General features: G+C 39.7%; 1 protein-coding gene across 2 annotated transcripts; it reads right to left on the bottom strand.

Moving 5' to 3' along the window:
* Positions 1–902: 902 nt before the first annotated feature.
* tgfbr1b (transforming growth factor, beta receptor 1 b) lies at positions 903–27,687 on the bottom strand. Of its 2 annotated transcripts, XR_008151044.1 has the most exons (10): positions 27,474–27,687; positions 13,026–13,271; positions 11,850–12,086; positions 11,024–11,254; positions 10,780–10,947; positions 9,492–9,648; positions 7,928–8,052; positions 7,638–7,768; positions 2,892–3,926; positions 903–2,184 (listed from the first exon to the last, which is right to left on the bottom strand). XR_008151044.1 is itself a non-coding variant. In XM_052542731.1 (9 exons), the coding sequence occupies exons 1-9, from the start codon at positions 27,670–27,672 to the stop codon at positions 3,801–3,803; spliced, it is 1,620 nt and encodes a 539-aa protein (XP_052398691.1). In that variant the 5' UTR covers positions 27,673–27,687; the 3' UTR covers positions 903–3,800. The 2 variants fall into 2 exon arrangements, 1 of the variants encoding a protein (XP_052398691.1); XM_052542731.1 differs by having other exon boundaries at positions 903–3,926.
* Positions 27,688–27,761: the final 74 nt, after the last annotated feature.

Genomic DNA, 27,761 nt, shown 5'->3' with positions numbered 1-27,761 from the left:
GACCTTTAAGAGCCTGATTATAGAGCATAAGAAGATGTGTGTGTGTGTTTCATACCTTCTTATTTTTGTGCTCTGATGAGGAATCCTCTGGGTTTGGTGTCTATCCTCAGTCAAAGGTGTTTTTGTGAGCTGCAGATATCTGCTCCATCTCCATCAGATCCAGGTCTGAGACCGAGGAGACTGTGAGTGTGTGTGATCCTCTCTGTGAAGAGCACAGAAACAGAGCTTCTCTCTTCATCTGAGAGACGCTCCATCAACAAACTGGAGGAAGAGAAGCACTTTACGCTTGAGAACTCGACATCACAGGACTGAAGGAGCTTTCCAATCAGAGACCAGTTATAAACACATGATCACTGAGGTCCTCACTCGACTGCGTCTTCCCTTCGGTGTTCCTTCATCAAGTCTAGTGATATTAAACCTGTGAAGGTGACTTCATCCATGAGCTCTCAGCTCAGAATTAAACTCCTGATGGAGAAATAGAAACTCTTTCTGTCTCGCAATTCGGACAGTTTCTCGGAATTTTCAAAAGTAAAAAATAACAGTTGTGTCAATTCTGAGTGTAAAAAAATTTATGTGAGATACAAAGTTGCAATTAGTTTAAATTATTTTTTATTAAAAAAAAAAAAAGTTATATTGTAATTAATATTTTAATGCTCTTTCTTAATTTACTGAACTGATTCTGGTTTGGAGAAATCCAGCTACACGACTGTAAAGCACTGTGTCTATAAATGATATACTGGATCATTACATTTCAGTTAATCAGCTACAAGTTTATCAAATGTGTCCCCAGATTCAACATTTAATTAAAACACACTGATGTGTCACATATTCATTATAAATACTGGCTGGACCAGACTGATAGAACAGCGTGAACAAATCCAGGAGAGCAATGAAGCCAGAAGTGTGTGTAAAAGTTGAATGTTTTATTGACACCCATCTCTACTCCGCTATGTTAGAAATCAACACAACATGGCTCTGCTACGAGTCCTTCACTTTCTCTTTCTCTCACATTACAAGGCATTTCTGTACAGCTGAGGAGGCATTAAAGGACAGGAGACATCAGTAAAGCACTTGTAATTCATACAGAACAGGAAAAGAACAGAACGAAAGCGAATAATGCTTTAAAGAAGAATAATAACACAGAACACAATCCCAGCGACATCGAGTCACTTCAGCATCTCAAGAGAAACATACACTGAGGTATAAACACATTGGTCTTCAGAGGAGGTATTTTGACCTTTTCAAACCTAATTTTTTTTTTTATTATTAATGTTCTTTATAATATTTTTTTTTTTCTTAAAAAAAGCAAGTGATGCAAACATTAGAAATCAGTCCCATGCAGTGCATCATTCCAGGTGGAATTAAAAAACAAGTCAAACTTAGGCACCAAATAAAACACGATAAAGCTTTCCACTTCCGTCCAATCAGCAGGTGAAATGCACCATGGGAAATTCCCCAGCTGCCCTTGAATGACCCAGAGTCCTCCTCAGTTTCACAGTGTCTGTATAATAATAGCAGAGCGGTGAGATTAAGCTCTAATAACAGCACGATGAGGTCCGTCAGAACAAATACATTCATATACTGAGTGACGGCTGGCCGCTCCGCTCAGACGCAGACTCTTCTGACAGCGTTATATCGTCTGTCCTTCAGGAGTCACTGATGAAGAGTCTGGGTCATGGAGGGGCTTCGCTGGAGATGGGCTTTTCTCTGCACACCTGCACCTCACACCTGTGTCAGCGCTCCGATCCGGAGAACATCAGAACCACGTCGCTGCTCCAGTTTAACACAGAATGCAAAAAGAGATGTTTTGAAGAATGTCCCGCTGCTCTTCTGCAGTGAATGCAGTCAGATTTGTGAATCTCCAGAACAGGAACAGACTTCCCAGGGCTCACACTGAGGAAAAAACTAATTTCATACTCGATTACTCAAATTCGTTCAGACTAGTTTTATGATTGCAAGTTCTTTCTGAAGCTTGAGAGATTGATGATCACTGATATTGCAGTGTGGCCGGGCATTATATTCAATGGCTATTGTAGATTTAATTTCACTCATTTTAGTGGACTGTAATAACCCTGATGCTGATTAATGTTAACAGCATGAGAATGAATCAGTGAACTAATCTGAACTAGTCTCTCGTTCCAGCCGATGGTTCTCGTCCTCCCTCCAGATCCAAACTGGACAAATCTGACAAACATTACACATATTTATACACATGTACACATTATTTATAGACACTACGTCCTACATACACAGTAAAAAGTACTTCATTGAGGAACTGTGCATCTGAATGTGTGGCAGAAATCATTAATATGAAACAGCATCAATAATCCATCATAACCCTTCAGTCCCTCGAACAAGCTTTAAAACACATGGTTTAAAACAACTGAGTTTAGTATGAGATGCTGAGTCCAGCAGAGACTGGTGATGCATAGCAGTGGAGTCTGACCATCAGGAGAGCAGAAACACTATTGCTCAACACGTGACATCACTTCCCTTTTCAAGCAATATCCCACTTTCAACACAAGTCTCACTACATTGACAGCATTCGTTGGTTTCACAAAAATGTTTTTCCTTTAAAAACATCTGCGTTCTAGTGAGGTACTTACAATGGAGTTTAAACATACACTCACTCATCTTTCACTAACATTTTACAGCTTTGTTGTCATAAACCAATGGCTAAAACCTTGAAACGATCCTTTGCAGCTCCAATAATCCATCTATTTTCATTGTAAATGCCTCACTGTAAACCTGATTTTAGATTTGTAATTGTTCTACATGTTTTATTTAATGCTAATCAACATCAGGACACAAATGCTGTCGACGGAGCTTGACTTGCATGGATCTGTGAAGATTCCTTCCACGACTGACTATGAAGATGACGGAGAACTCACCAGAGGAAAAGTGCCAAACGCATGGATGTAGATAAATAAGATCTCAAGTTGCAGGCCTAAAGAAGCACCAGAAAGCAGTTGAGTTTGGCTCTTGATCCGTCCACACACACGACTGCAGCTACGTCGAACCCTCGGTCCTGAAGACAGACGGTTGTTACGGTCAGCTCCACGTTGGTCCCTTAAGACTCGCTCCGAAGAGTTTCAAAGCAGTCCTTGATTCTTCTTCTCATTTACATTCTATTAGAAAAAGTTGCCACAAAATGTTGGAAAACCTATGGCTTAGTAGATATCCGTGTTCTGTTTTAGCGCAGCTCATCTCTAATCATACGTTTGGGCAACATTCAGTTTGAGTGTTTGTTCCAGCTCAGTGTGAGCAGCTGTGAATGAAGAGGTCTGAGAGTTGTGCTGCATCAGTGAGAGGATGAAGAAAGGATGGAGAACGCTCTCGTGAGGGTTGCTTGGTTGCTTGGTTCAAAGCAGTGGCACTTTCTGGTAACACCTGGCTTGGAAGGCATGGTTGTCATCGTAGTTGTAGCAGAGCAGTAAAAATATAAAGTGGAAAGGTTTCATCTATATTGCATATGTCACAGCATGTTCGCCAGGACTGAATGAGGTCATGTCCAGGTTTGTTTTTGCAAACACAGAATGCATGTATTTAAAGTCACGCCGACCTGAAGAGCTGCAGCGATGAGCGGAAACTAAACACCAGGTCGAATCAGCCAAACCTCCACTGGAGAAAAACCAAAGCCTGTATAAATAATAAAGAGTCCTTCTTGTGTTAGACGACGGCCCATCATCCTCAGGAGTCCGTGTTTGAGAGCGAGACGCAGACGTCAGGGAAAGTGCGGCGTCCTCTCGTGAAGACGGAGTGTGATGCGGTTCTGAAGGATGATGGGAAACTGTGGCGCTCTACATCTTGATGCCCTCCTGCTGGCTGAGCTGGGACAGTGTCTTCTTGATGCGCAGAGCCGTGAGACGAGCCGCTCCGTTAGCATACCAGCACTCCCTCATGATCTTAGCCATCACACGCAGAGCCTGGAGACACACACACACACACACACACACACAACTGATGTAATAAAAACATTAAATTACTGCTATCATGCATTTCAATCTTCAAAAATCTGAACTACATGTGTATTTATTATGTTTTTAATAGAAACTAAAACTAAAAGCATGAAATAAATACATTCATGTTGAGAGATACAAGGTCGCAAAATAAAGTCACATTCTGAGATATAAAAATTCACAATTACAAGAAATAAGGTTACAATTATGAGAAATTGTCAAATTGTGAGATATAATAAAAAATGCCATTATAAAATGGTATACTACATAATTTGTTAATTTCTTTTTTATACTGTATATTTTACTTAAGTTCACTTTTATAGACAAAAAAACAAAAAAACAAAACAAAACAGCAACTAATGAACAAAACAAACAAGATTACTAAAACTAAAATAATAAATGGGAAACATTTTTCAAAAAATCTAAATATTTAAAAATAGACTTTAATAGTATCTAGATATGACTATATAAAATTCTCTCTTTTATTTCCTCAACCCAATAAAGCATTTTTTATGTAGTTAGTATACTGGAGATGAAACATGACGTGTGCAAAGAAAAATAAAATATAAATAGCCCAACATTTTCAATCAAGTTGTGATTTTGGCAATTTAGAGTGTGTAAGAGACTTCAGTTCTTAAAACACACACAAGGTCCAACAGCGGCCAGTTTGGCAGATTTTCCCCTCATGAGAAACTAGTTCACTGAAGTGTGTCATGCAGCTCAGATTGTATTTTGTACTCTGACGTGTAAATCACTACAGCTCCTGGAAGTCTTTCCAAGCAGTTAAATCAGTGTTTCGGTTCATGTCCTCTAAGAAACGCTAGAATAGATACAAATGCACTGCTTCAGACATTTATTGGTCTCTTGGCATTATTTGCACATCATCTTCTAATGACTCCTGCAGAAACGCTCATCTACGTAAAGCTGGCAGGAGCGACTGCGTTTACTCAGTGCTGGGATTTTTATTAGATCCAAATCAGACAAAGCAAGTAAAAGAGCAAAGAGCTGCAGCGCTTCATACTTGGCACACTGTTAGCAGCGGATAGATGCAGAACAATGTCTGCAGAGACTTTGGGTAATTACTGACACCCACATTTGGCTCTCAGGGTGAAAGATTTCCACCCAATGCAAATCAAATCATTTCTGTTTCTGCCGCAGACACAAAAGCACAGTTTAGTTCATCTAACTGCTCTCCAAACACAGAGGGTTATCCGCCGCGAGGAAGACAGTCCAGCCTTACGAAAGCACTTAGGACTATTTTGGACAATTGCGTCTTGTTTGTATCTATTAGTCAACAGGTAGAAATATGTGGTGCAGAAACATTGCTTTAATGTTGTTGAAAGATGATGTTGAATTAAAATGTTGCTTTCTGTACTCTGAAAATAGAAAGTGGCAATATACATCCTAAACAGTATTTAAATGCTACTGAGTACTAGCGGCACACCTCTGATTCACAGAGCGTTTGGCAGCTTTCATACGCTGGAGACGGATTCGATTTCACAGCGCTGTTATCTGGGATCAAATCGAATCAAGTCGTGTCACTTCCCCAGTAATAAAGAGACCAGCGCTGTTCTGATGAACGCTTCAGTGATGCTCTGCAGGCCGCGGGCCGCAGTGATGAGATTACTCCGGTCCTGAGGGCAGATCTGTGCACGCCATAATGAAATGCTGCAAGAATTAACTTTATTGATCTACATGGGAAAATTAAACATGCTCTTTCGAGAACAAGACGATATTTTAACACAAGAGATCCAAGCGCATAACTACACACACATTGCCTGTTGTTATATAGAGAAATGTCTGTTTGACATTACACTGGTCTCACTCTTCAGTGTCATGTATTCTGGATGGACAACATTCCTCACAGTCAGCAGAAATGGTGAAGGAGAACCCAGCTAACACATGATGTAAGGGTTAGGTCATTCATTTATTGCCACTTTTGTCCATTTCATGACTTACTAATTGACAACGGAACACTGCATGCTCTTAGCTTCATTAACATCAAATTAACAACTCTCAACGTACTTTGGTAATTTCATGACTAATTTGCAAAGAAACTGTAGTGTCATAGGTCCGTAATTTCAATTCCATCAAATTAAAAGTTCCTTATACTGGTTCTGATAACCAGAATATGCTATTTAAAATGTCTAATTAAACATCAGCACATAATGAAATATTTCCTTGCAAGTGATATACAACATACACATCTACATTAACTAGTGACTAGAACCGTAACGCTGTAACTAGTGACTAGAACCGCAACGCTGTAACTAGCGACTAGAACCGCAACGCTGTAACTAGTGACTAGAACCGCAACGCTGTAACTAGCGACTAGAACCGCAACGCTGTAACTAGTGACTAGAACCGTAACGCTGTAACTAGTGACTAGAACCGCAACGCTGTAACTAGCGACTAGAACCGCAACGCTGTAACTAGCGACTAGAACCGCAACGCTGTAACTAGTGACTAGAACCGTAACGCTGTAACTAGCGACTAGAACCGTAAAGCTGTAACTAGCGACTAGAACCGCAATGCTGTAACTAGCGACTAGAATAATAACGCTGTAACTAGTGACTAGTACTGTAACACTATAACTAGTGACTAGAACCATAACGCTGTAACTAGTGACTAGTACTGTAACACTATAACTAGTGACTAGTTAGTGACTAGAACCATAATGCTGTAACTAGTGACTAGAACCATAAAACTGTAACTAGTGACTAGTACTGTAGTACTATAACTAGTAGGGCTGCACGATAAATCACATACGATATTTAATTTAATGAAATCATGCACGTGTAGAGATTTACCACTGATTACAGAACCCAGCTTTACTGAAAAGATGCACATTAAATATCGCATGCGGTTTATCGGGCAGCCCTAATAACTAGTGACTAGAACTGTAACACTATAACTAGTGACTAAGACTGTAACTAGTGCCTCATACTGCAACACTATAAATAGTGACTAGATTTGTTACACTGTAGCTAGTGACTGTAACGCTGTAACTAGTAACTAGATATGTAATGTTAACTAGAGACTAGTGAATTGTACTGAAAAATTGTAACTAGTGACAAGAACTGTGACAGCATCTAAATATACTTAAAAAGATATACATTGTAACCTTAAATCATAATGTTATATAATCATAATGTCTTAATTATAATTTCAAGTTCAAATTTGGTATGGGAATGACAAGAATTGTGATATGGCTTAATGTTAAGCCTAAACTTCAAAAGGCTATGATTACATTGAATAAAGGTTTTAAGGTCAGTGCTGCGCTGCTTTGTTTACAGTCGGAGAAACCGCTGTTTTTCTGCTGTTCAGACAGTGCCATCTGCTGGCAGAGAATGAATGTGCATTTTAGATAAGCACGTCTGCTGTTCGGTTCAGACCAATGCGAACATTCACCCATGTTGTTATGCAGCAAACACGCAGCTGTGGTAGAGCGATAAGAAGATAATACATTACAAAAATCTAAATTAATTAATTGTTATTTAATTAATATAATAATCAATTGATAATAATTGTTTAAATTAATAAAATAATTGATACTTTTGTATTTATATTCAATTTCTAAAAGAAAAAAACACTTTGTTTTATAAATATATATATATATATATATATATCATTGTCAGAGACAGATATACATCCCTCCGTTTTAAGTTGTGTCCTCACCTCACAGCTCTGCCATCTGTTTGGGATGTTGGGCCGTAGCTTCTGTTCACACACGACTCTCCTCATCTCCTCCACCGACGGGTCGGACTGCACCAGGTCATGGTATGGCAGCTGGTAGTCCTCGTGAATGCCTGCACAAAAACATGCTTCATTTAAGATGAGTCTAAATACTCATAACTACAGATGATGCTGCTGATCAAAAGACCACAAACTTCAGAATGCAACCTTGTCTGGTGAACTAAAACAGTTATTAAAGTAGAGCTCATGTCACATGAAGATCCTTATGATACCTCCGATAGAACATCTGCTGGCAATCTCCCAGAAGACCAGCCCCATGGCATAGATGTCTGCCCTCTTGAAAGACTCAAAATGCTTCATGTTTATTGAATCGTCAAGCACTTCTGGGGCCATGTACCTGTTGAAGGATACAAGGGCATTACTTTTGATGCAGCAAAGCAAAATCATAATGCACAGATTTTGTTACAGAGATCGTTCCTTTCCAATACATTAATTCAATTTGACGCAATTTCATCTGCAGCATGCAAATTACAGTGGATAAATGTGAAACGTCTGCATGCTCTGTGAATCACGAGAAGAGCAGAAGTGAGTAATGCACAAGCTAAAGCAGAGCGAGACTGTTCCTCTGACTGACTCAGTCCACATCTGCTGCAGATATCCAAGCGCCGCATGAATCATGAGGGAAACACAGGCTCAGGAGGACCACACTTACAGAGTTATACTAATATACACCAAATGAAGCGATGGCATACAGATTCAAGGTATGCACAAGTGCAGTCAGTAATCACACACAGATTAAAGCTGCGATAGGGAACGTTTGACGCTCTAGCGGTTAATAAACAGAACTGCTTGCGTCTTGCGGAAGAACATCGTAGCCGGAACTACTTCTCTCTGTTTATGTCTATGAAGAATCACAAAGGTACTGGGTTACTCCGCCGCGGTATCCCCGAAGCAATCTAAAATAGTCCGAATATAAACACTTATTATAGGTGCACCCTAGTGATTCAGGACAAGCTAAAAACACGGTTTGGAAAATGGATTCATGGTGTACTCACTTATTATATACATTTTTCTACATTTTGAACACAAATAAAGTTACGGACCGCAGCTCTGATTGGTTGTTTTTTACCGGGAGCGCATGACTTTCTGCAAATGGCAATAGGACACTGGGAGGAGCCAGAGGAGCTTGATTTTTTTCAAAGATTATCTGTCTCATATTCTACTGTCAGGACATAATGACAGGTTTAACAAATATGTAAAAAATATTTTTTTTTACAAAAGTTCCCTACAGCACCTTTAAGAGCACTTTTCTCTTTTTCTGGGATTTATTTGACCTGCTATTTTAGGAATGTTGCTAATGATGCTTTCAGTTGAAGACTTTAGCAGCTCCAGATTTAAACCAGGCTTTCCTCAGCTTTAAACAGATAAATGTAAATTAAGGAATTAACGTTCTCTGAATGTATACATCATGAGTTCACTTCAACACCTCAAAGTTTGAAACTACACAACATTCAACTAGTGATATTTCAGTATCATCGAGGTATTATTATAGTGTTTTATTAATAATTAATAATAATATATATACTTTTTTTTCTTAATGTTTTAGTTATTGTGTTGTTTATTTAGAACTTGTTGAATTAAATCATTATTTTGTTTTCTAAGGGCACAAAAAATAATTATTGTATGCCTTGAACGTGATAGTTCCCTTGCTGTATATACAGCGTCAGAAAGCTCTCGGATTTCATCAAAAATATCTTCATTTGTGCTCTTAAGATGACATGAGCGTGAGTAATCAATGACAGAATTTTCATTTTTGGCTGAAGCTCAGGACCGTACCGTTTGGTGCCCACTCTGTGGTTGGGAGCGATGTCGATGGTGTCGGTGGCAGAGTCGTGACGTACGGCCAGACCCAGGTCTGCGATGCAGCACGTGCCGTTCTTCTTCACCAGGATGTTCTTGGACTTCAGATCCCTGTGAGCGATAGCAGGCTTGCCTGGAATCACACAGAGGAACACGGGATTAGAGAAAGAGCTGACCGTCTGAGGAGAAAGAGTCCAGTTCTCAGACAGATGAGACGATAAAGACTTCAGACAAGTCTTCACACTCGTGTCACTACACATGGACAACAGAAGCTCAAATGCACGTTTAACTCAACGTTAACTTCTGTTGACCATCTTCATCCATGTTGTGAATGACTGCGAGTGTTAAAGACTCTTATATGACACGAGGGAGAGTAGAGGATGCAGGAATGGTCATGATTGAGCGAGTTTTCTCTTGTAACGAGGCCAAAAGAAGCTCTTTTCTTCTTTGTGTAGCGTGGTACAACACTGTTTTTGTGGACATGTTGGTTGGTATTTCAGAAATAGACCTTCATGAACACAACAGATATGAACTAAGGTTTCTCCGGACAAATGTTTTTGTAGATATGTCCCATTCTAATAATGTTATTTTGCCATGTATCACTGTAATATCATGATTTCTGACAAGCACAATGGTCCCAGCATGGCTTTTTGTATAAATACACAGCCGTTCACATGTTTGAAAAGTCTCTTCTGCTGAAGGCTGCGTTTATTTGATCAAAACTACAGTAAAACAGTGAAATATTATTCCAGTGTGAATCATCTGTTTTCTGTGTGAATCTGTGTTAAAGTGTAATGTATTTCTGTGATGCTCCGCTGTATTTTCAGCATCATTCCTCCAGTCTTCAGTGTCACATGATCTTCAGAAATCAGAATAATATGATCATTTACTGCTCAAGAAACATGAAGATTATTATCAATGTTGAACACAGTTGTGCTGCTCAATATTTCTGTGGAAACTGTGATGCATTTCATAATATACACACACACACTCACATAACTCACTCCAAACCTACTCCAGACTTTTTGAACTGATGGTATATAGGTCAGAGAAATATTTATGATGATGAAAAGGAAAAAAATTACGTTGAAAAGATGTGATAAATGATTAAAAACATAATTCATGTGTAAAAAAAGTATATTTTTTTTAATGCATATTTTAATATAATTTTAATAATGAATATTACTGAGGTCTGAAGTGATCTTTCCATGTCATAAAAGGTAAAGAATTAGAACTGGTTTATCAGAGTCATGACGCAGTGTACCTTGTGTCCCCACGATCTCCATGTGCAGGTGCGCCAGACCGCTGGCCGTGGACAGAGACAGCTTGATCATGCCCTCCACCGTCACCGTGTAGCGGTTCAGATAGTCGAACAGAGAGCCGTGCTCGTGGTAGTCTGACACCAGCCACAGCTGCGTCCACGTGCCGTTATCTGAGAGAAGAACAGACACTGATCAGCTCACGGAGAGACCCATGCGCTCGTCCCAGCATGCACCAGTGCTGCTGACCTTTGTTGTCTGCGGCGATGAAGCCGAGGATGTTCTCGTGCCGCAGCATCACGGTCTGATAGATCTCAGCCTCTCTGAACCAGGAGCGCTCCTCTCTGGACGAGAAGATCTTGACGGCCACCTCCTCTCCTCTCCACTTGCCCCTCCACACCTCCCCGAAGCGGCCCTTCCCAATGCTCTCCTGCAGGATGATGGTCCTGGCGATGGTCCGCTGCACCAGCAGAGGGAGCCCTGACACACACACACACACACACACACACAGGTTCATCGGGGGAGAACAATGAGAGCGGAGGAGAATGTGTGGGCCATCTCAGTTCTGCACGCTTCTGAACATGGCTTCAGTCTGCTGGAGATCACACAGATGGAGAAGTGTGCCATGACTCAGACTCAAGACGTCTCACACTCCAGACACAAGACAGTGTGTGTGTGTGTGTGTGTGTGTGTCTCGGTGTGTGTGTGTGTGTGTGTGTGTGTGTGTCTGTGTGTGTGTGTCTCTGTGTGTGTGTGTGTCCCTGTGTGTGTCTCTCTGTGTGTGTGTGTGTCCCTGTGTGTGTGTGTCTGTGTCTCTCTGTGTCTGTGTGCGTCTGTGTGTCTCTGTGTGTGTGTGTGTGTGTGTGTGTGTGTGTATCTGCGTGTGTGTGTGTGTGTGTCTATGTGTCTCTGTGTGTGTGTGTGTGTGTGTGTCTATGTGTCTCTCTGTGTCTCTGTGTGTGTGTGTGTATCTGTGTGTGTGTGTCTCTGTGTGTGTGTGTCTATGTGTCTCTCTGTGTCTCTGTGTGTGTGTGTCTGTGTGTGTGTGTGTGTGTCCCTGTGTGTGTGTGTGTACCGGAGCCGGAGCCGGACGTGGTCATGTCGTAGATCAGGTCTTTGAGGGTGGTCCCGACGGTGATGAAGGGGTGGTCCATGGAGGGGTCTTCCTCGTTAGGCACGCGCTGGTGTATGAGCGAGCGGCTGTGGCAGATGTAGAAGACGGTGACCATCAGGAAGCACACCACACACACAGGCCCCGCGATCAGAGCCGCGAACGCTACGGGCCCCAACACTGCCGGCTTCTGTGTGGGCACTGAGCGAGAGAACAGACACGTCACAAACACACACACACACACACACCTCAGTTCACCGCATCAGATTACTCTAACACACAGTGCTCAGGAAGGAACATGCAGAACCTTCTACAGGGATACAAGCAGACATTAATAAGCAAAATTATTTCATTGATTACTTTACAAAACGTACACTAGGTATTAAATATTTTAGCTTCAAACTCCAAAATGTAATAATTATGTAATTATCTGTAGGCCTACTTTAAACTGTAAAATCTTTTGAAGGGTTCACATTGAATTAAATGCCAAACATAACATTTGTGATTTATGATTTTCTATCTGATTCAAACAGATGAGAAACAAACCATCTATGAGATATTACAGCTTAAGTCATGAAGTAACCGGTCATGAATGTCACTTTCTGTTTCAGTTTAGGTACTAAAACAACTACTGTAAATAAACTAAAATTAATATGAAAACTGAAAATATAAAAATATAATAAATAATAAAATATTTTACACACATCTGACCATCACTGAATAAAAATAAATAAAAAACCAGACCATTGTTAAAGTATGTTTTCTGTTTGAGCAGAAGAAGGTCGGACAGGAATGATTCTGCAGATTAACAGAGCTGCGTGATCTCACTGTTAAACCACAACCAAAGAAAAAGAACTGCACAATTTGGCTCCAAATCTGTGGCTACATTTCAATCTGATTATAAAAATAATAACAATTCCGCGATATTTTGACTGAACATCGCAGCAGCGCTGCATCTCGTCTCTTCAGTTGTATGTGTTAACAAAAACATTCTAATGCAATGACACTTTGATATTGTCATCGCATCTCGTAGAGTAAAATTTGACCGTCCGCATTGTGTAATCTTCGTCATCAAGGGGGCTGTCAACAGCGCATGCACGAGGTGAACGATGAGAAGTGGCACTCGTCTGTGAGTCTGACCTGGGAATGAGGTGATGACGGGGTCCTTGTTGCACCAGTCGGTGTTGCAGCACATGGGGTAGATGCCGGTGTCCTGTTTGGTGGAGGGCGCGCAGACGAAGGGCCGGTCTCGAGGGATCAGCTCGTTCTCACTGATGCACGAGGTCTGCTGTGTGGTCGAGCCGCCGGATTTAGTGATGGACACGTAACACAGGCCGTCCGTGACACACGTGTGGTTCGGACACCGGTGACAGAAGCACTGTAAGCCTGCAAACACACACACAAACCACATCAGCATTTCAGAAGATTTCAAGCATTCATTTGGTGCAATTAATTATAGACAAAACAACGTGATTAAAGCATTTAATGCAGCTGTCCGTCCAGAGCTGACCGTCATCTTCCACTGAAGCGGTCTCTGATAATCATGATGCAGGATGAATGAGAATGACGTTATATGAGCCTAACATTCACATACTGTATTTAAATCACATGATGTAGTTCTGCGAGAGAGCTGTTTCTCCACAGTATCTGCAGCACTGCAGATGTGATGCTGATTTACACAACAGCTCAATAATCAAGAAGTTAATGCCGTATGACATTTTAGACACAATATTGTCCGCTTCGCTCAATTCCACTAGATATTTCCAATCAAAGTGTTTAATGAATCAAGTGAGTCAGTGATTCAGATGACCCTTGCTTTGTTTCTGAATGAATCAGCAGTTTGAACGAATCGGTTGAATAAATGATTCAGTGACTCACTCAATAAACTGTGACTTGCCACTTACTGCCACTTTTAGTTTCATATTTGGAGTATTATTTAAAAAAAAAAAAATATATATATATATATATATATATATATTATTATATTTTATATATTAATATTACTTTCAAATCAGTCAAAATATGTATTTCTAAAGCTACATTTTGTAATATCTAATGCATTTATGAATACAATAAATTATATTTTCAGGGGTAACTCCTCAGCACAAACTGATGTGTGATTAATTAGATTAATTAATTGGCACAATATACAATAATTAGATTTAAAAGTAGCTTTTTTCAATGCAATTCTGGACCCGTTCTCAACTTTATAAACGTACCAAATCTAATATGTTGTAAATGGATTACAGTTACAGTTTTTTTTTAATAATTATTATTCATTTTAACTAATTACTCATTTTAATTAATTACTATTACTAACTTACTGATTAATAATTTTATCAAAATAATACTAATTTGAAGTTTGAAATTAATGGTGACCAAAGTTTTGTGAAAATTTTGTGATGAACTGAACTAGTTATTGAAAAATAAAATGCATCACAGTTTCCACAGAAATATTGAGCAGCACAACTGTGTTCAACATTGATAATAATCAGAAATGTTTCTTGAGCAGTAAATCATCATATTATTCTGATTTCTGAAGATCATGTGACACTGAAGACTGGAGGAATGATGCTGAAAATACAGCGGAGCATCACAGAAATACATTACACTTTAACACAGATTCACACAGTTAGTTAAAATCACAATAATATTTCATCATTTTTACAGAATTTTTGATCAAATAAATGCTGCCCTGGTGAGGAGAAGAGACTTCTTTCAGAAACATGAACTCCAAACGTCTGAAGAGCAGACAGCTTCTGTCAGTGATAATTTTACTGTTAAAGTGCAGAACTGCAGCTAAAAATATAAAACTTGATAAACAAAGAAAAAACCCTCACAAACTGAGCTGTCTATAACACGTGTGCTGTCTGTCTGGCGGCGCTGCACTCACTGAACTGGTGTTACTGTGATGAGAACACTGACGAGCGAGGACAGAAACACTAGCGTCTGAAGCGCTGACGTCTGTGTGATTAGCATGCAGCACTGACGGGTTCAGGTGAGGTGATCTCTGCTGCTGCTGAAGGTCTGTCAGACCCACCCGGACTGAAGAACCCTCAACACAGACACACACACACACACACAGAGACACACACACACACACACACACACACATATCAGTCCGCTCACTGCTAAAGTAACAACAAAATTAAGATGATTGTTGCTGTTGATACAGTTGATCATACAATTCTTCTATCTTAAATGGAATATTTTGTGGGCATCCAGGGAGCTGTTCAAACCATATTTAACTAATAGAAGTTTCTCTGTTATATTGGGTAATTTTTCTTCATCGCCTGCTAAACTTTCCTGTGGGGTGCCTCAGGGTTCTATTCTCTCACCCATTCTTTTTCTTTGTATTTTCTTCCTTTGGGCTCTATTTTCTATTTATGAAAATAAATAAACATGCTGGAATCTCTTTTTGCATGCCATGATGAAGTTGTGATTCATAGATAATAATCATAAAGATAATGACAATCATTATTATTAATATTTTTTGTTGTTTGTAAAGTTCTTTCTCAAGTCACCGCTGATATTATGATATATATCTAGTCGAAGTGTGGTCGGAACATGATGTATAAGTATCACAGTCCTGTCATGAGGAGGACACGTTAAACATTCATCTCATAACAGCACTACAGTGGAGGGAGAGTTGCAGGGATATGATATTTAGTTGATTTGTCCTCTCATAGAGGAGACAGACAGAGAGGAAATGAGTCGTGACGTGAGTCTGGAGCACGGCTGAGCAAAACCACAAACTACAGTAAATCCAGCTCATATCTGAACATCTGTCCGCCTACGAGCACCACAAACACCAGACACTTTCAGAATCACTTCCCTCGAGGCGATCAGGAGCGGCACACAGTTCAGCACTCTTGAGTCAAATAAATCAGTCATTAGCTGTACAACTCTTTCATGTTTGATACATTTAATAAATAATGTGTATATTCTCATGTGTATACATCTTAATAAATGAATGTGTGTGTTATTTAAAACAATATTGTAATATTTTTTAATATAATTTTTTTGTCCTTAAGCAGAACACAGGAAAACAGAATTTGTTTGATATAAACTCAGAATTGCTAGAAATTATGAGATAAAAAAAAAGTCACAATTTCCCTTTAAATTTTAATTTTCCCCGTGGTGGAAACAAGTTTTCATACAAACACAATTCAAAAGTGTTTCATTCATGTATAATATTTGACTCATGTTAAATATAACAAGATAATAACTAATTTTGAAGTGTAACAATTTAAAATGTATGAAACAAAGTCTCATGTATTTTATTGTTACATTTAACAAATGTAACATTTAAATAATTGTCTATTAATACGGTTATTTATTAAATAATAAACAAATCCATCTCTCCATCTCCATCTTTTTATTTTAAAAGCACTATGCGTGCAATCAACATGTTAATTAATGTACCACTTATTCAAAATTATATCTAATTAAAAAACCTAGTCAATCTTACTAATTAACTGGTTCTCCCATCTCTAGAGACATGAACAGTACGGCAAGACACTTTAATAAAATGCTTTTGCAGCTGAATCTTGATATTTATGTGGATATCTGGCTCTGTGCGGCCCACGAACACAAGGTTTTAAGGTTTAAAAGCCCATGCTGCAGTAAATCTCATGGGAAGACCGGAAAATTAAAGATTCCCCGTCCATCAGAGGTGAGCTGGAGCTGAAGGAGAAGAGGATGCAGATGGAGAGAGAGACGGACACACACACACACACACACACACACACCTGTCCGATGAACAAAGCTGAGGTGTGTGGCTAAACAGCTGCGCTCTCAATGCATAGCGCTGGGATTATCCTCTGATACTTTGAAAAGAAACCTTGGAAAAGCGGAGGACGTGTATGAAACCCAAAGGCAGCAGGACTCGAGCTGTTTGAATAGCATGCGCTGCTCAAGGTTTCTCTATTCTCTCAAGCAGCCTTGAACACTAGTGAGTCATGCAAACACAATCGACTGAAGAATAAGTGATGTGGGTTTGCTAGAAACAGAAAGGGATGGATCTGTGAGCGTGTGTGTCCCGCTAACACTGTTAGCACCAAACAATCATCTGGATATACATGTTCTGACAGCTCTGCTCCTTTACGAACACATGCTTTCACTGAACAAACACACGTATAAAATAAACCAAACCAGTAACAATACAAGCACAAAATACAACAAACACGAAAGAAGCACAAACAAAACCAAATAACACAAAGCACTGAAATAAACCAAACCAAAGACAAAAACTAAATAAGCAACCAAACAAAATAAAACAAAGAAAGCACAAACCAATAAATATTTATATGTATTAATATATATTTAACATTATTTTACAAATATATACTTTTATAACTGTATTTCTGATTTGTAAGCTCTTATCTCTTGAAGAGAAACACAAATGAGTGTGGTTAGGATTGTTCTGATGTTCATCTCTATATCTGACACACTTTGTGGTCTGCTTTGTGCTTGAAAGCGTGTAATGTATGAGAAGTTTTCTCTAGAGAGTAATGATAGCGTCGTGATACTGTAGATTATGAAGCGTTGCTGATTTATACAGTAAAAGACTGTCTGCACCGGCTCTGCGTTGTTTCCTCGAGTCTGTCAGTGGCAGTAAACACAGCCCTCACATATTCACATGTTTTTAGAAATACAAGCAACAGGGCAGATTTGATTTACATTTGTCTGGTGGAAATACACTGCAGTGTGCTCTGACAAGGTCCAAGTCTAAATGTAATGCGTCTTTTAGAGAAAACAGAAGCGGTCTAAACCCAGCTGAACATTACTCCAGCACTTCACTCAGACACAGACAGAAGAGTCGTGATTAAAGCAAGAAACCAAAACCAAGGTGTCTGTTTCTCGATACCAAGCATAACTGTGTGACTATCTTATTTAACCGCTTTAATTAACTCCTATAAACCCTAAAACTATGAAAATCATATTCTGGCTTCTGATTGGTCAACAGTATTACTGTCCAATGAAGACACACCTTCAATAATCTCTAAAAATCTGATCGGAAAATACATTACAAAATAAACATCATACCAACAGAATTTTATCTCATTTTATTTTACTGAATTATATTTATAGGTAACCACAAACTAATGGCCTACATTACATGTCAAACATATCATTGACTGGAATAATAATACATTTAAATTTTATTACATTTTTGCAATAAATGCAATTTTTATCAATTGTATTTCACTAGTGTGTTATAATATTCCTCTGTCACTAAGGCTTATAGACCTTACAAACTTTTTCTTTGTCAGAACAATATTTAAAAAAATGATAATTTATTCATAACCCTCAAAACCAAACACTTGATGCAGCATCACTGAAACTAATAGCCTGAGTTTCCAGGAGTCATTGAGTCTGTGTTATTGACATCGAATGTGTGTTTGCGTCTCACATGACCTAACACTTCTCCATCATCTCCACTTCTGTTCTCTGTGAGGAGGAAGACTCGGTCATGGGAGGATGCTGCTGTCATCTGTTGACTCTCACACGGCTGGAGTAATGAGGATATGAGATATTCAGCGCTCTCACATGAACGGAGCTTCTGATTCACATTCACTCTCTTTATTTTGTCTTAAAGGGACAGTTCATGCATAATCACAGATTAATGAATGAGATTCTTTCAATGGATCAAAATGTATTTTAAAAAATGTACAATGAATGTCAATGGGGTCCAAACTGAACATTCAGCCACTTATTCTCTTCAGCGTTCTGCAGAAAAATGAAATGCATTCTGGTTTGGAAGGACATGAAGTGCAGTAATTCGAGTTCAGTTTGGGGTGAAGTATTTGGGCCATGTATTAGTCATCTTCATTTCTTTTCCTATCAGAGCACTTCACAAAACTCTTGAAATATATAAAGGGGTCATTTGTTTATTATTTTACGCGTCCTGAGGTGCACTTATAAGCGTAACGTTTTTTTTTTTTCATCATAATTTCTCTCCTGATCTGAGTGCTCTGTTGGAAGGGGCGTGTCTGCCGTGTTGGCACACTCTTGTGATTGGATAATAACTTTGCATATGACATGAGCATTATGTGTGGAACTCATAAACCTTTACTGTGTTTTACTGTAACCAGGAAGAACTGATTATAGTGTTATATTTAGAGCATTGAAGGATGCAGCGCTGCACTGTAGCTGAGCACAAGATGATCCAATACTTTCATCATAACCAGAACAGTGAAGACAGTGTAAATCAGAGACTCGTTAGCAGATGTAACTGTGTTATTGATTATAATGGGAGTTTTGATGAAATGCAGAAATCAAATCACTGTTGGAGTTGTGCTTCTGCAGCGAGTGCAAAGAGAACGTCTTTGATCACTGTCTGTGTCACTATACAAATAACAGATGCTTTTCATGTTACCAACATAAATCTGGCCCATCAGAAGGGGAGAAGAGAATAACTGATATTTACAACTGAGGAGTTCTGAAACTTGCAGTATGTGTGGATTAATTGTGAAAAAACCTCTCATATGTCTGATTATCAAGAACATTTTGATTCTCCATTTCATTAGCCTCTTAAGAACGCCTGCTGAAACATTAAAGAGGAATACTTGAATTACGTTGTGGAATACAACAGATCATTACATTACGTTCATGAAAAGCATGCTGTTTTGAGTCACTTAACTCAATAATGCTTTCAATGAACCCAGTTCAATCTGATTAGGAGCATCTATGAATGGACAGAATGTCTGCAGGATTTCAGCCTCAGAAATCAAAAGAATGGAAGCGGTTTCTAATGCCAAACAAAAACTAAACTCTAGACAATGAGTACTGATTTTGGGAATCAATTGCAATTGGATTTCACATCTTTGGAGCCTCTGGCTTGAAGCTCTAATGATCAGGGACTGAAAGCCAAGTGCTGTTCAATGTCTTTTCGTCAGAACGGCGAGGAAATCATCAGTGTAGTCCAAGCACGCAGCGGAGAGTCTGGATCATTGTGCTGTTTGTGCAGCGTCTCTTCAGCTCTCTGAACGACAGAAGAGCGTGTCGAGGTTTCAGAGCCCAGCTAATTCATCTTCATCCTGATGTAAATTGGTAAAGTGGTTGGGTGGGAGGGTTAGCATTCCTAACAACAAATCTCGCTCGATTGAGCTCGAAAGACTCTCCCAAACTGGAAAAAAGACCCGATACGAACGTCAGAATCAAACAGCTTCCATTTTACTCCTGTAACAGGGCAGGCTTCATTAAACTGGAAAATAACCAAGAAATGCTGATATATGTGCAAGAAATAAAAAAGTTTTATAGCCACAAATCAGAAATCCGTTTAAATTTACCTTGAGAAGTAATCTTGGAAACAAATTCTTAATTCATCCTACAATCATTCACAATATAAACAAAAATACCCAATTTTTTAAGGTTTGAAATGGACCCATCAACTGTAACGTCACCAATAAACAAATATGAATTGTCATCTGAAGGACTCTGATGTTCACCACAGTATTGAGTGAGTGATTACCATGCTGCGTAACACTGTAACACAAAGAATGATAACAGATATGGTTTAGTTATGAAAGCCACTACCAATCTTAATACTGAGAGCTCAGTGGATTGTATATGTACTACTGTATCTCAACCAAATCACTACAGACAAGCAGACATCTTTGCGTGTAATTTGACAAATAAATCTTCTTATCACAAGTTATGAGCATTATCCAGTCTTCCTAGTGAACACAACCATTTTTTTAACCATCTATAGAAATGTGAAAAATACTATAACAGGATAACAGAATCATTTTTTTTTACTAAAGCACAAGTTCTGTTAATTTTACTTTTTTATCAAAAAAAAAAATCCATATGGTTTCATCTTACATTTCTAATTTAGAAAAATTCAAATTTCATTGCAGCAAATGTTATGCATGTTATTTAAATTAAATGGTGTAATATCATAAATATTGGCCGTAGACGACCTTGCTTTCTAAGATATCGGTCATCAAAAACCATAGTGGAAATTGTGGACTGCACTCATTCAATCCCATAATGCACCTCAATAACGAGCATACATGCGACGTACACTGAACAGCTAGCCGTTAGAGAATACCATGCACTATATCTGTGGAGTGATGTAGGGAACAGTGAATGAGGGTAGAGTTCGACCGATTAATCGGCACCGATAACTGATTACTGGAACAATCGCTTATCTGCCAAAATCCCTACCAATAATGTTTTCCGGGTTGCTGGATCGGCTGATAAGGTCTGTACTAGAGCGGCCTCTAGAGGCAGAACTGTGCACAGACAGGAAGACTTCACTGGCTTTTCGTACTAAGCTTAAACCCCATTTTACTGGAGTTGTTTTGTTTTCATTATCGGCCACTGCGGTCCAACCTAGTTATTGTTATCTGTAAAATCCACTATGGGTCAACCTCTAAATGAGGGAATAAGCGCTGATTCCAGATATAGCCAATGATTTGCGGTCAGTATAAGGGGAGAGGACATTTTCAGAATAGAAAGCATCTGATTAGACAAAAACCTTTGTGGTGTAGGATGTCATTAATATCTGCTTCAAGACAATGACTGCTAAATGTGAATTGTCAACATCTAGGAGTAAAAGCTCATAAAGCTGCCTTTAAACGAAGGTTGTCTATCCAAGGCTAGCACAGTGCCCAGACAAAGGAAGGCTCCAGAGCCGGCTGGAGAGATTCAACAGAGGATGGAGCTCTGCGTCACGTGGGTTCTTCATCAAAGAAAGCCTCACCTTCCGTGTGCAGCCGAATTAATTACCCTGTGTCTCCGAGCAACCACAATCCCTGCACGGCCGGCTGACGGGGAGGAGCGAGCGTCACACACAGAGCTAGCATTCGAGACGCTCCCTTCCCCCTTCAGTGCGGTCCAGAAGACACATTTCCATAGGTCAGCGCTCGCCCCTGACCCCTACCCGCCCATTACTGCCAGCCTTTTGTCCCCGACAGATGTGGGTTCGGGTGTGAGGAGCTCAGATGGACCCCTCCACCTCCCCCACAATGCCTTCTGCTAAACCTGTCTTTGTCTGCACATGATACAGAATCACACTCTTGGTAAGGAAGGCCCTGACCGCTCTCCCTTATATATGCTCATTCACACACAAATCACAAAAACGCTTGCATTTTCAAGTAGGTTCACACGGGGGATGGATGTGACTGTGTTAAACCCAGCTGAAAACGCTAGAATACTATTAGCAGAAACCATTAGTTAATTAGCAAACATATTTAAAGCTGTGCAATACATAATTTCTGAACGATTAGCAGCACCAAACGGAGCTACAATCTGCCTGAGCTACTCTCATCGTTAATCACGAGGATTTCTGTTCATCTCAATGAGTTAGAAAACTAACGCAGGAATCCGTGACGACAGAGAGGGGAAATACGACTCTGGACATGTTTTCATGAGCCCTCTTTGTTCCATACTATGGAAGTCAATGGCTACCGTTTACTGTTTGGTTTGCACTATTCTTCCCGATTTCTTTTTTAATGTTCAACAGATGAAACAAGCTCATACAGGTTTGAAATGATATGAGGGTGAGTAAACGATGACAGGATTTCCATATCTGGATGAACAATCCCTTTAGAAACTGTTTGGGACAAATAATTGGGGAAAATAGGTGCAAAGATGGTGGCACAAACGTTTCCAGTTTCAGTGAGTTTTTCTCAGAATATATATTTGATGTGTGCTGCAGTAAATTAGAGCAAACTCCAACGTGAAGCAATCACCCCAGCCAGCATATTTATTATTATCAGGTTTATTTAAAAGATGTATCTCATGAAGAGACAGATGACTATTACAAATATATAATCAACTCACAGGTCATTAGCAAGTATCCACCGTTTTCCTAACAAGATTACTGTATTCTAGATTATGTTTATGGTCGTTGCATCATGAAACCAATCATCTCACGTCATGAGGTTGGTGAGATTTAAGAAGAGTATCTAAAGAGCTCTTTTTCAGTCTCCTGATTGTTTTCAATTCTTCACTGCATTTCACTGTCACAATTTGAAAAAGACAGCATATACTGCATATCTGTAGTTTAATTTACGACATATGCCATCAATAATTCTCAGACTGCACTGAAGAACCTTCTCCACAAATCTCCACTTCTCTTTCCCAGTTTGTTTCCACACGGATGCTTTAAAATTAAAATTGCCATCTTCGTCTAATCCCGATTAGAAGTGCTTCTGAAGCAGGTAAATACATATCTGCCAAAACAAGTGAAATATTAGCACTCAGTGTTAATGTTAATGAACATTTTGGATTAAAGCAATGTATGTTACATAATACAGACATATTTTAGAGTTGCTGGGGTTATTCATGGTCTCTTCTATTCATTTCTTCCTGCTTTTACACTGTTAGTTTTCCTTTGGTTGAATGCGAGTAGAATAATGAAACCTCACTGTGTTCAGTTTGTGGAAATCCTTGTTATTGTGTTCATAGAGTCAATCTTTCACTGATTGTTTACGGTTTAACAGAAGTTACTCTCATGCAAAAAGCTTCATATGGCTGTTGGAAAAAGAGTGGATATTTCATGAATAGTGAAGAGTCTGGTGTCTGTACACACGGAAGATCACGGTAACTTCAGGATGACTCTTCTAAGCTTGGTTTATAAGACGTCAAATCAGAGCGAGCTGGTGTTTCAGACAGTGACCCAGTTGTGAGCAGAAGAGTTTGTGCACAGCTCCACGCTCGCTCCGTTTCCCGGGGACGTCTTGTCTTGTCTAGTCTGTGGGTGGAAGTCAGTGTTAGCCGGAGACAGCTTTTCTAGGACACTCCCAAACCTGACTGAAGCTGACGCGCTAACAAGCCTTCAGAGAGAAAGGCCAGGAAACCGTCGAACACACACTTCTCTGGCAGACTCTCTCTCTGCACGAGGCTCTGTTAATTACTAGTGTGTCAGAGCACATGACAGGCTGTTCTTCATAGATCCCCGGCGCTCCAGGGATCATAAACCTGCCGACTGGACTGGACCGTCTCCACTCGGGGAAACGAGCCGCAGGAGGAAGAGGAGAGCGCCGTAAAACCTGCACAGCTCTTTCAGATCAGCAGTAAAACTAATGAGTGCCAGAGAAGACAGGACTGAAGAGGAGGAAGAAGAGCTCAGCGGACGGACACTTGTTCTCTTTCACACTTACAGATTCATCTGACACATTTAAATGGTTAGTCAACTCGCGAAAGAAAACTCAGTCATCATTTACTCAAGACCGATTCTGAAAGTGTCGATATTAAAAAACTGTGTTTAGTGAAATCTTGAGCAAATTTTGTAATGAATATCCATTTTTTTATGCTGTACTTGCTGTTTTCATTTTATTTAGATATCTAAAGCCATATTCAGAAGTTCTGATGTCAGGATCTCTCGACCAATCGTGTGAAGTATGAAGTGTGAGATTTGTGAGCTGCTGTGAAATGGGAAGCTTCAGTGGAATGATGACTTTAATTTAGGTCTTTTCCTGACATAAAGCCACTGCGTGAGTTCAGGAGAAATACTGAATATTTCTTGCATTAGAATATAGAGCATGAGTCATATGAACCACTTCTATGATGCTCATCTCTGAAGAACAACAGCTTCTGTTCCAGTACTTTGTTTAAACGTTTCTACTGAAAGAAGTCTCTTCTGCTCATCAGGGAGGAGTTTATTTGATCAAAACTACAGTAAAAACAGTGTAATATTACTCCAGTGTGAATCCTCTGTTTTCTGTGTGAATCTGTGTTAAAGTGTAATGTATTTCTGTGATGCTCCGCTGTATTTTCAGCATCATTCCTCCAGTCTTCAGTGTCACATGATCTTCAGAAATCAGAATAATATGATGATTTACTGCTCAAGAAACATTTCTGATTATTATCAATGTTGAACACAGTTGTGCTGCTCAATATTTCTGTGGAAACTGTGATAGATTTTATTTTTCAGGATTCACAGATGAACAGAAAGTTCAGAAGAACAGCTTTTATCTGAAATAGAAATCTACTGTAACATTATAACTGTCTTTACTGTCACTTTTGATCAGTTTAATGCGTCCCTGATGAACACAAGTGTTACTTTCTTTAAAAACCTAAACATTTGAAAGGCAGCATATATGTCTAATTTCAGTATTTCCAGAAGTTACACAGGTCTGCACTGACATGAGAATGAGTAAATGTTGATTTCAGGATGAAACTAATGCTGAAAGTGTTGTGTATGGATGGTTTTCTACACAAAATGTCAGTTCAATCTGCAGAAACGCTTGATTTATGTGCATTGACAGAGACCATTAATCATGCCACTATCTCGTATTGCATCCAAACCACAATCCCTCAGTCTGAACGTGTGTATAATAACACAGTGTAAAGTGATACGGGATTCCTCCGATCGAACACGGGACGCTGAGAGCGCTGCGGTCTGCAGGGAACAGCTCATCCCAGAGGAAACTCACAGAGACGGCTCAAACACAGGAACCCGAGGAGGACACCTGACCCAAATCACTTCAGTAAATACACACAACAACCGGTTCATAACGGGGTCAGTAGAGAATAAAACAGTCTCTGGTATCAGTCTGAGCTCAGCTCTTCAGAAGATGCAAATGTGCCTGTTATTAACCGCAAAACATGAATACTGCTGAATTCAACTCCCAGAGACAGATAAAAGTCACTGCTGATAACCGTAGTCTATTACTGTAAAATGAAAGCCTGAAAACTCTATTACTTTGTCACTTTAAGAGCCGCAAGTCAAGTGTAACATAAAGTGCTGTAGATGCACACAAGCCTCGGAGCGTTTTATTTGTTTCTCTGAGCAAGATATACTTTAAAACACTGCTTCTGCCAAAGACAAGGCCTTCGCTGCATTCTCTCACCGCTGGCTCTGATTAGTCTGGGTTCTGTAAGCTTGGACAACAGGCGATGTGGGGTCACAGAAACACTTCAGATCCCATCCCAAACACAACATTACTGTATGAGCATGCATCAGACACCTGCTCTTACGGTTATCTTTAGTTAACGTTCGTGGTGTGGACGAGTCTTAGCCTCCTCGACTTCTGCTCTTCACAAGTCAGTTATGTTTGTGGTAATCAATATTATGCCACAAATGCAGATTGAGTTTTAACAATTCATGCACGAACCAAAGGCTGACCTAACTGATTGCATCTACAAAACACAAAATGAACTGCAAACACCATTTCACATTGACTTGATGCATCACTGCTCTCCTGACATTCGTGATTCATACACGGTGCCAATAAAGCAGCCATCTCCGATTTACTGAAGGTGACAATAACTGAGCCTTCAGACAAAGCAGAATTATTATTATTATAATTATCACCCAGTGTGAGTGAAGTCTGCAGTCATGTCCACCACAGAAGTGCATGTGAGGAGACTGATGAGAGGCAGAACAAACCCACAGAGCACTACAGGAACATCTACAAAATACTCCTACTAACACATCACAGTCGACCTTCAGTCTGTATCTACACCATCATCTGTATTTACACTACTGTTATCACTGTTATTATCATCACCAGCAGTCAGTCATAAATCACTAACTTACTCATAAGAACACACGCTTTAGAAACACATATGAAGCTCATCCGACAGCACTCTGATGTCTCGAGCTAACCAGCTGTACTGAGTTATTACGCTTTTATTCCGGTTTGGAAACTAAAGTGAAAAACAAGTTAGCCAAACAGCTAAAGCTAACACTGTACACAAAAGTCAAACGAGAAGACGAAACACGCTTTTAAAATACACCAAACGCCAAAAAGTTATCTTCTGAGAAATATTAGCACTGTTTATGACTTTTAAAGCGTTATCCGGAGTTAAAGCGGAGTTTAATCGTGTTTCGGACTGCTAGCTCGATCCAGCTGGCTAACGGTACACGGATTAAACACAAAACGCAATATATGGCGTAGTTTAAGATTAGTTATGCAAATAAATGAAACCAAATAAGTAAAACAACTTTTTTTATCTGGTAAAAAGTTAACACAAAGCTAATAAAATGAGATGTGACGATTAATAGACGAGAGCAAAATAATGTCCGAAGAGTAACGTGTTTATAACCGATTTACTTCTTCGATATCATCGGTTTATGACGTGTGTGTGTGTGTGTGTGTGTGTGTGTTTGTGACACTGATAACCACAAACACAATCTCCTACAGTCAGACTGTAAACATTCCAGCATTAATCACACACACACACACACGTGAACGCTTTCGGTCCGCTCGGAGGTGTGATGTGAGATATATATTCCTGCGAGCGTGTGTTATATGAAGGAGTTTCTCCGCTTTTCATTTCTGTCTTTGAGGAATGAAGAATCCTCTCTCTCTCTCTCTCTGTGTGTGTGTGTGTGTGTGTGTGTCTTCAATTCAATGCAATATTGCTTAATTAGCATGAATGTAAATTATACAATATTGCCAAAGCTTAGTGTACATATATAGAAAAAAATAATAAATAAATAATAAAAAATAAAATGAACATCACAGTAATGGAACTCTCTCTGTCTCTCTCTCCCTGACTCTCTCTCTCTCTCTCTCTCTCTGACCTGCGCCATCTTTGCAGAAAGACTCTCTCTGGAGCTCAGTTGCTCGCACACAAAGAGCAGGCTCCGAGGCCCCGGATGAGCGGCTCTGACGGTGCTCGTACCTTCTGTCTGCTGGATCCTGGCTCCGAGGAACAGCGCTACAAATAGCAGACGGCAGGGTCCTGCACCCATCATCATCATCATCATCCTCCTGCTCCTCATCATGCTCCTCATCCTCCCGCGCTCGCGCTTCCTCTGCGAGACTCCAGCGGTGTTCAGTGTGTGTGTGTGTGAGAGAGGGAGGCGCAGCGCGCGCGTCATCGCGGATCCGCCCAGCGGAGGAAACGCGTCGCTCGCGCTCCGTCTGGAGAATTGCATAAGAACACATTCCTGCCTCCTCTGTCTGCTCG

Source organism: Carassius gibelio, chromosome A24 (assembly GCF_023724105.1).
Source record: "Carassius gibelio isolate Cgi1373 ecotype wild population from Czech Republic chromosome A24, carGib1.2-hapl.c, whole genome shotgun sequence".
Lineage (NCBI taxonomy): Eukaryota > Metazoa > Chordata > Actinopteri > Cypriniformes > Cyprinidae > Carassius > Carassius gibelio.
The sequence above is the reverse complement of the archived record's forward strand: the minus strand, read 5'-3'. Positions and strand labels throughout refer to the sequence as shown.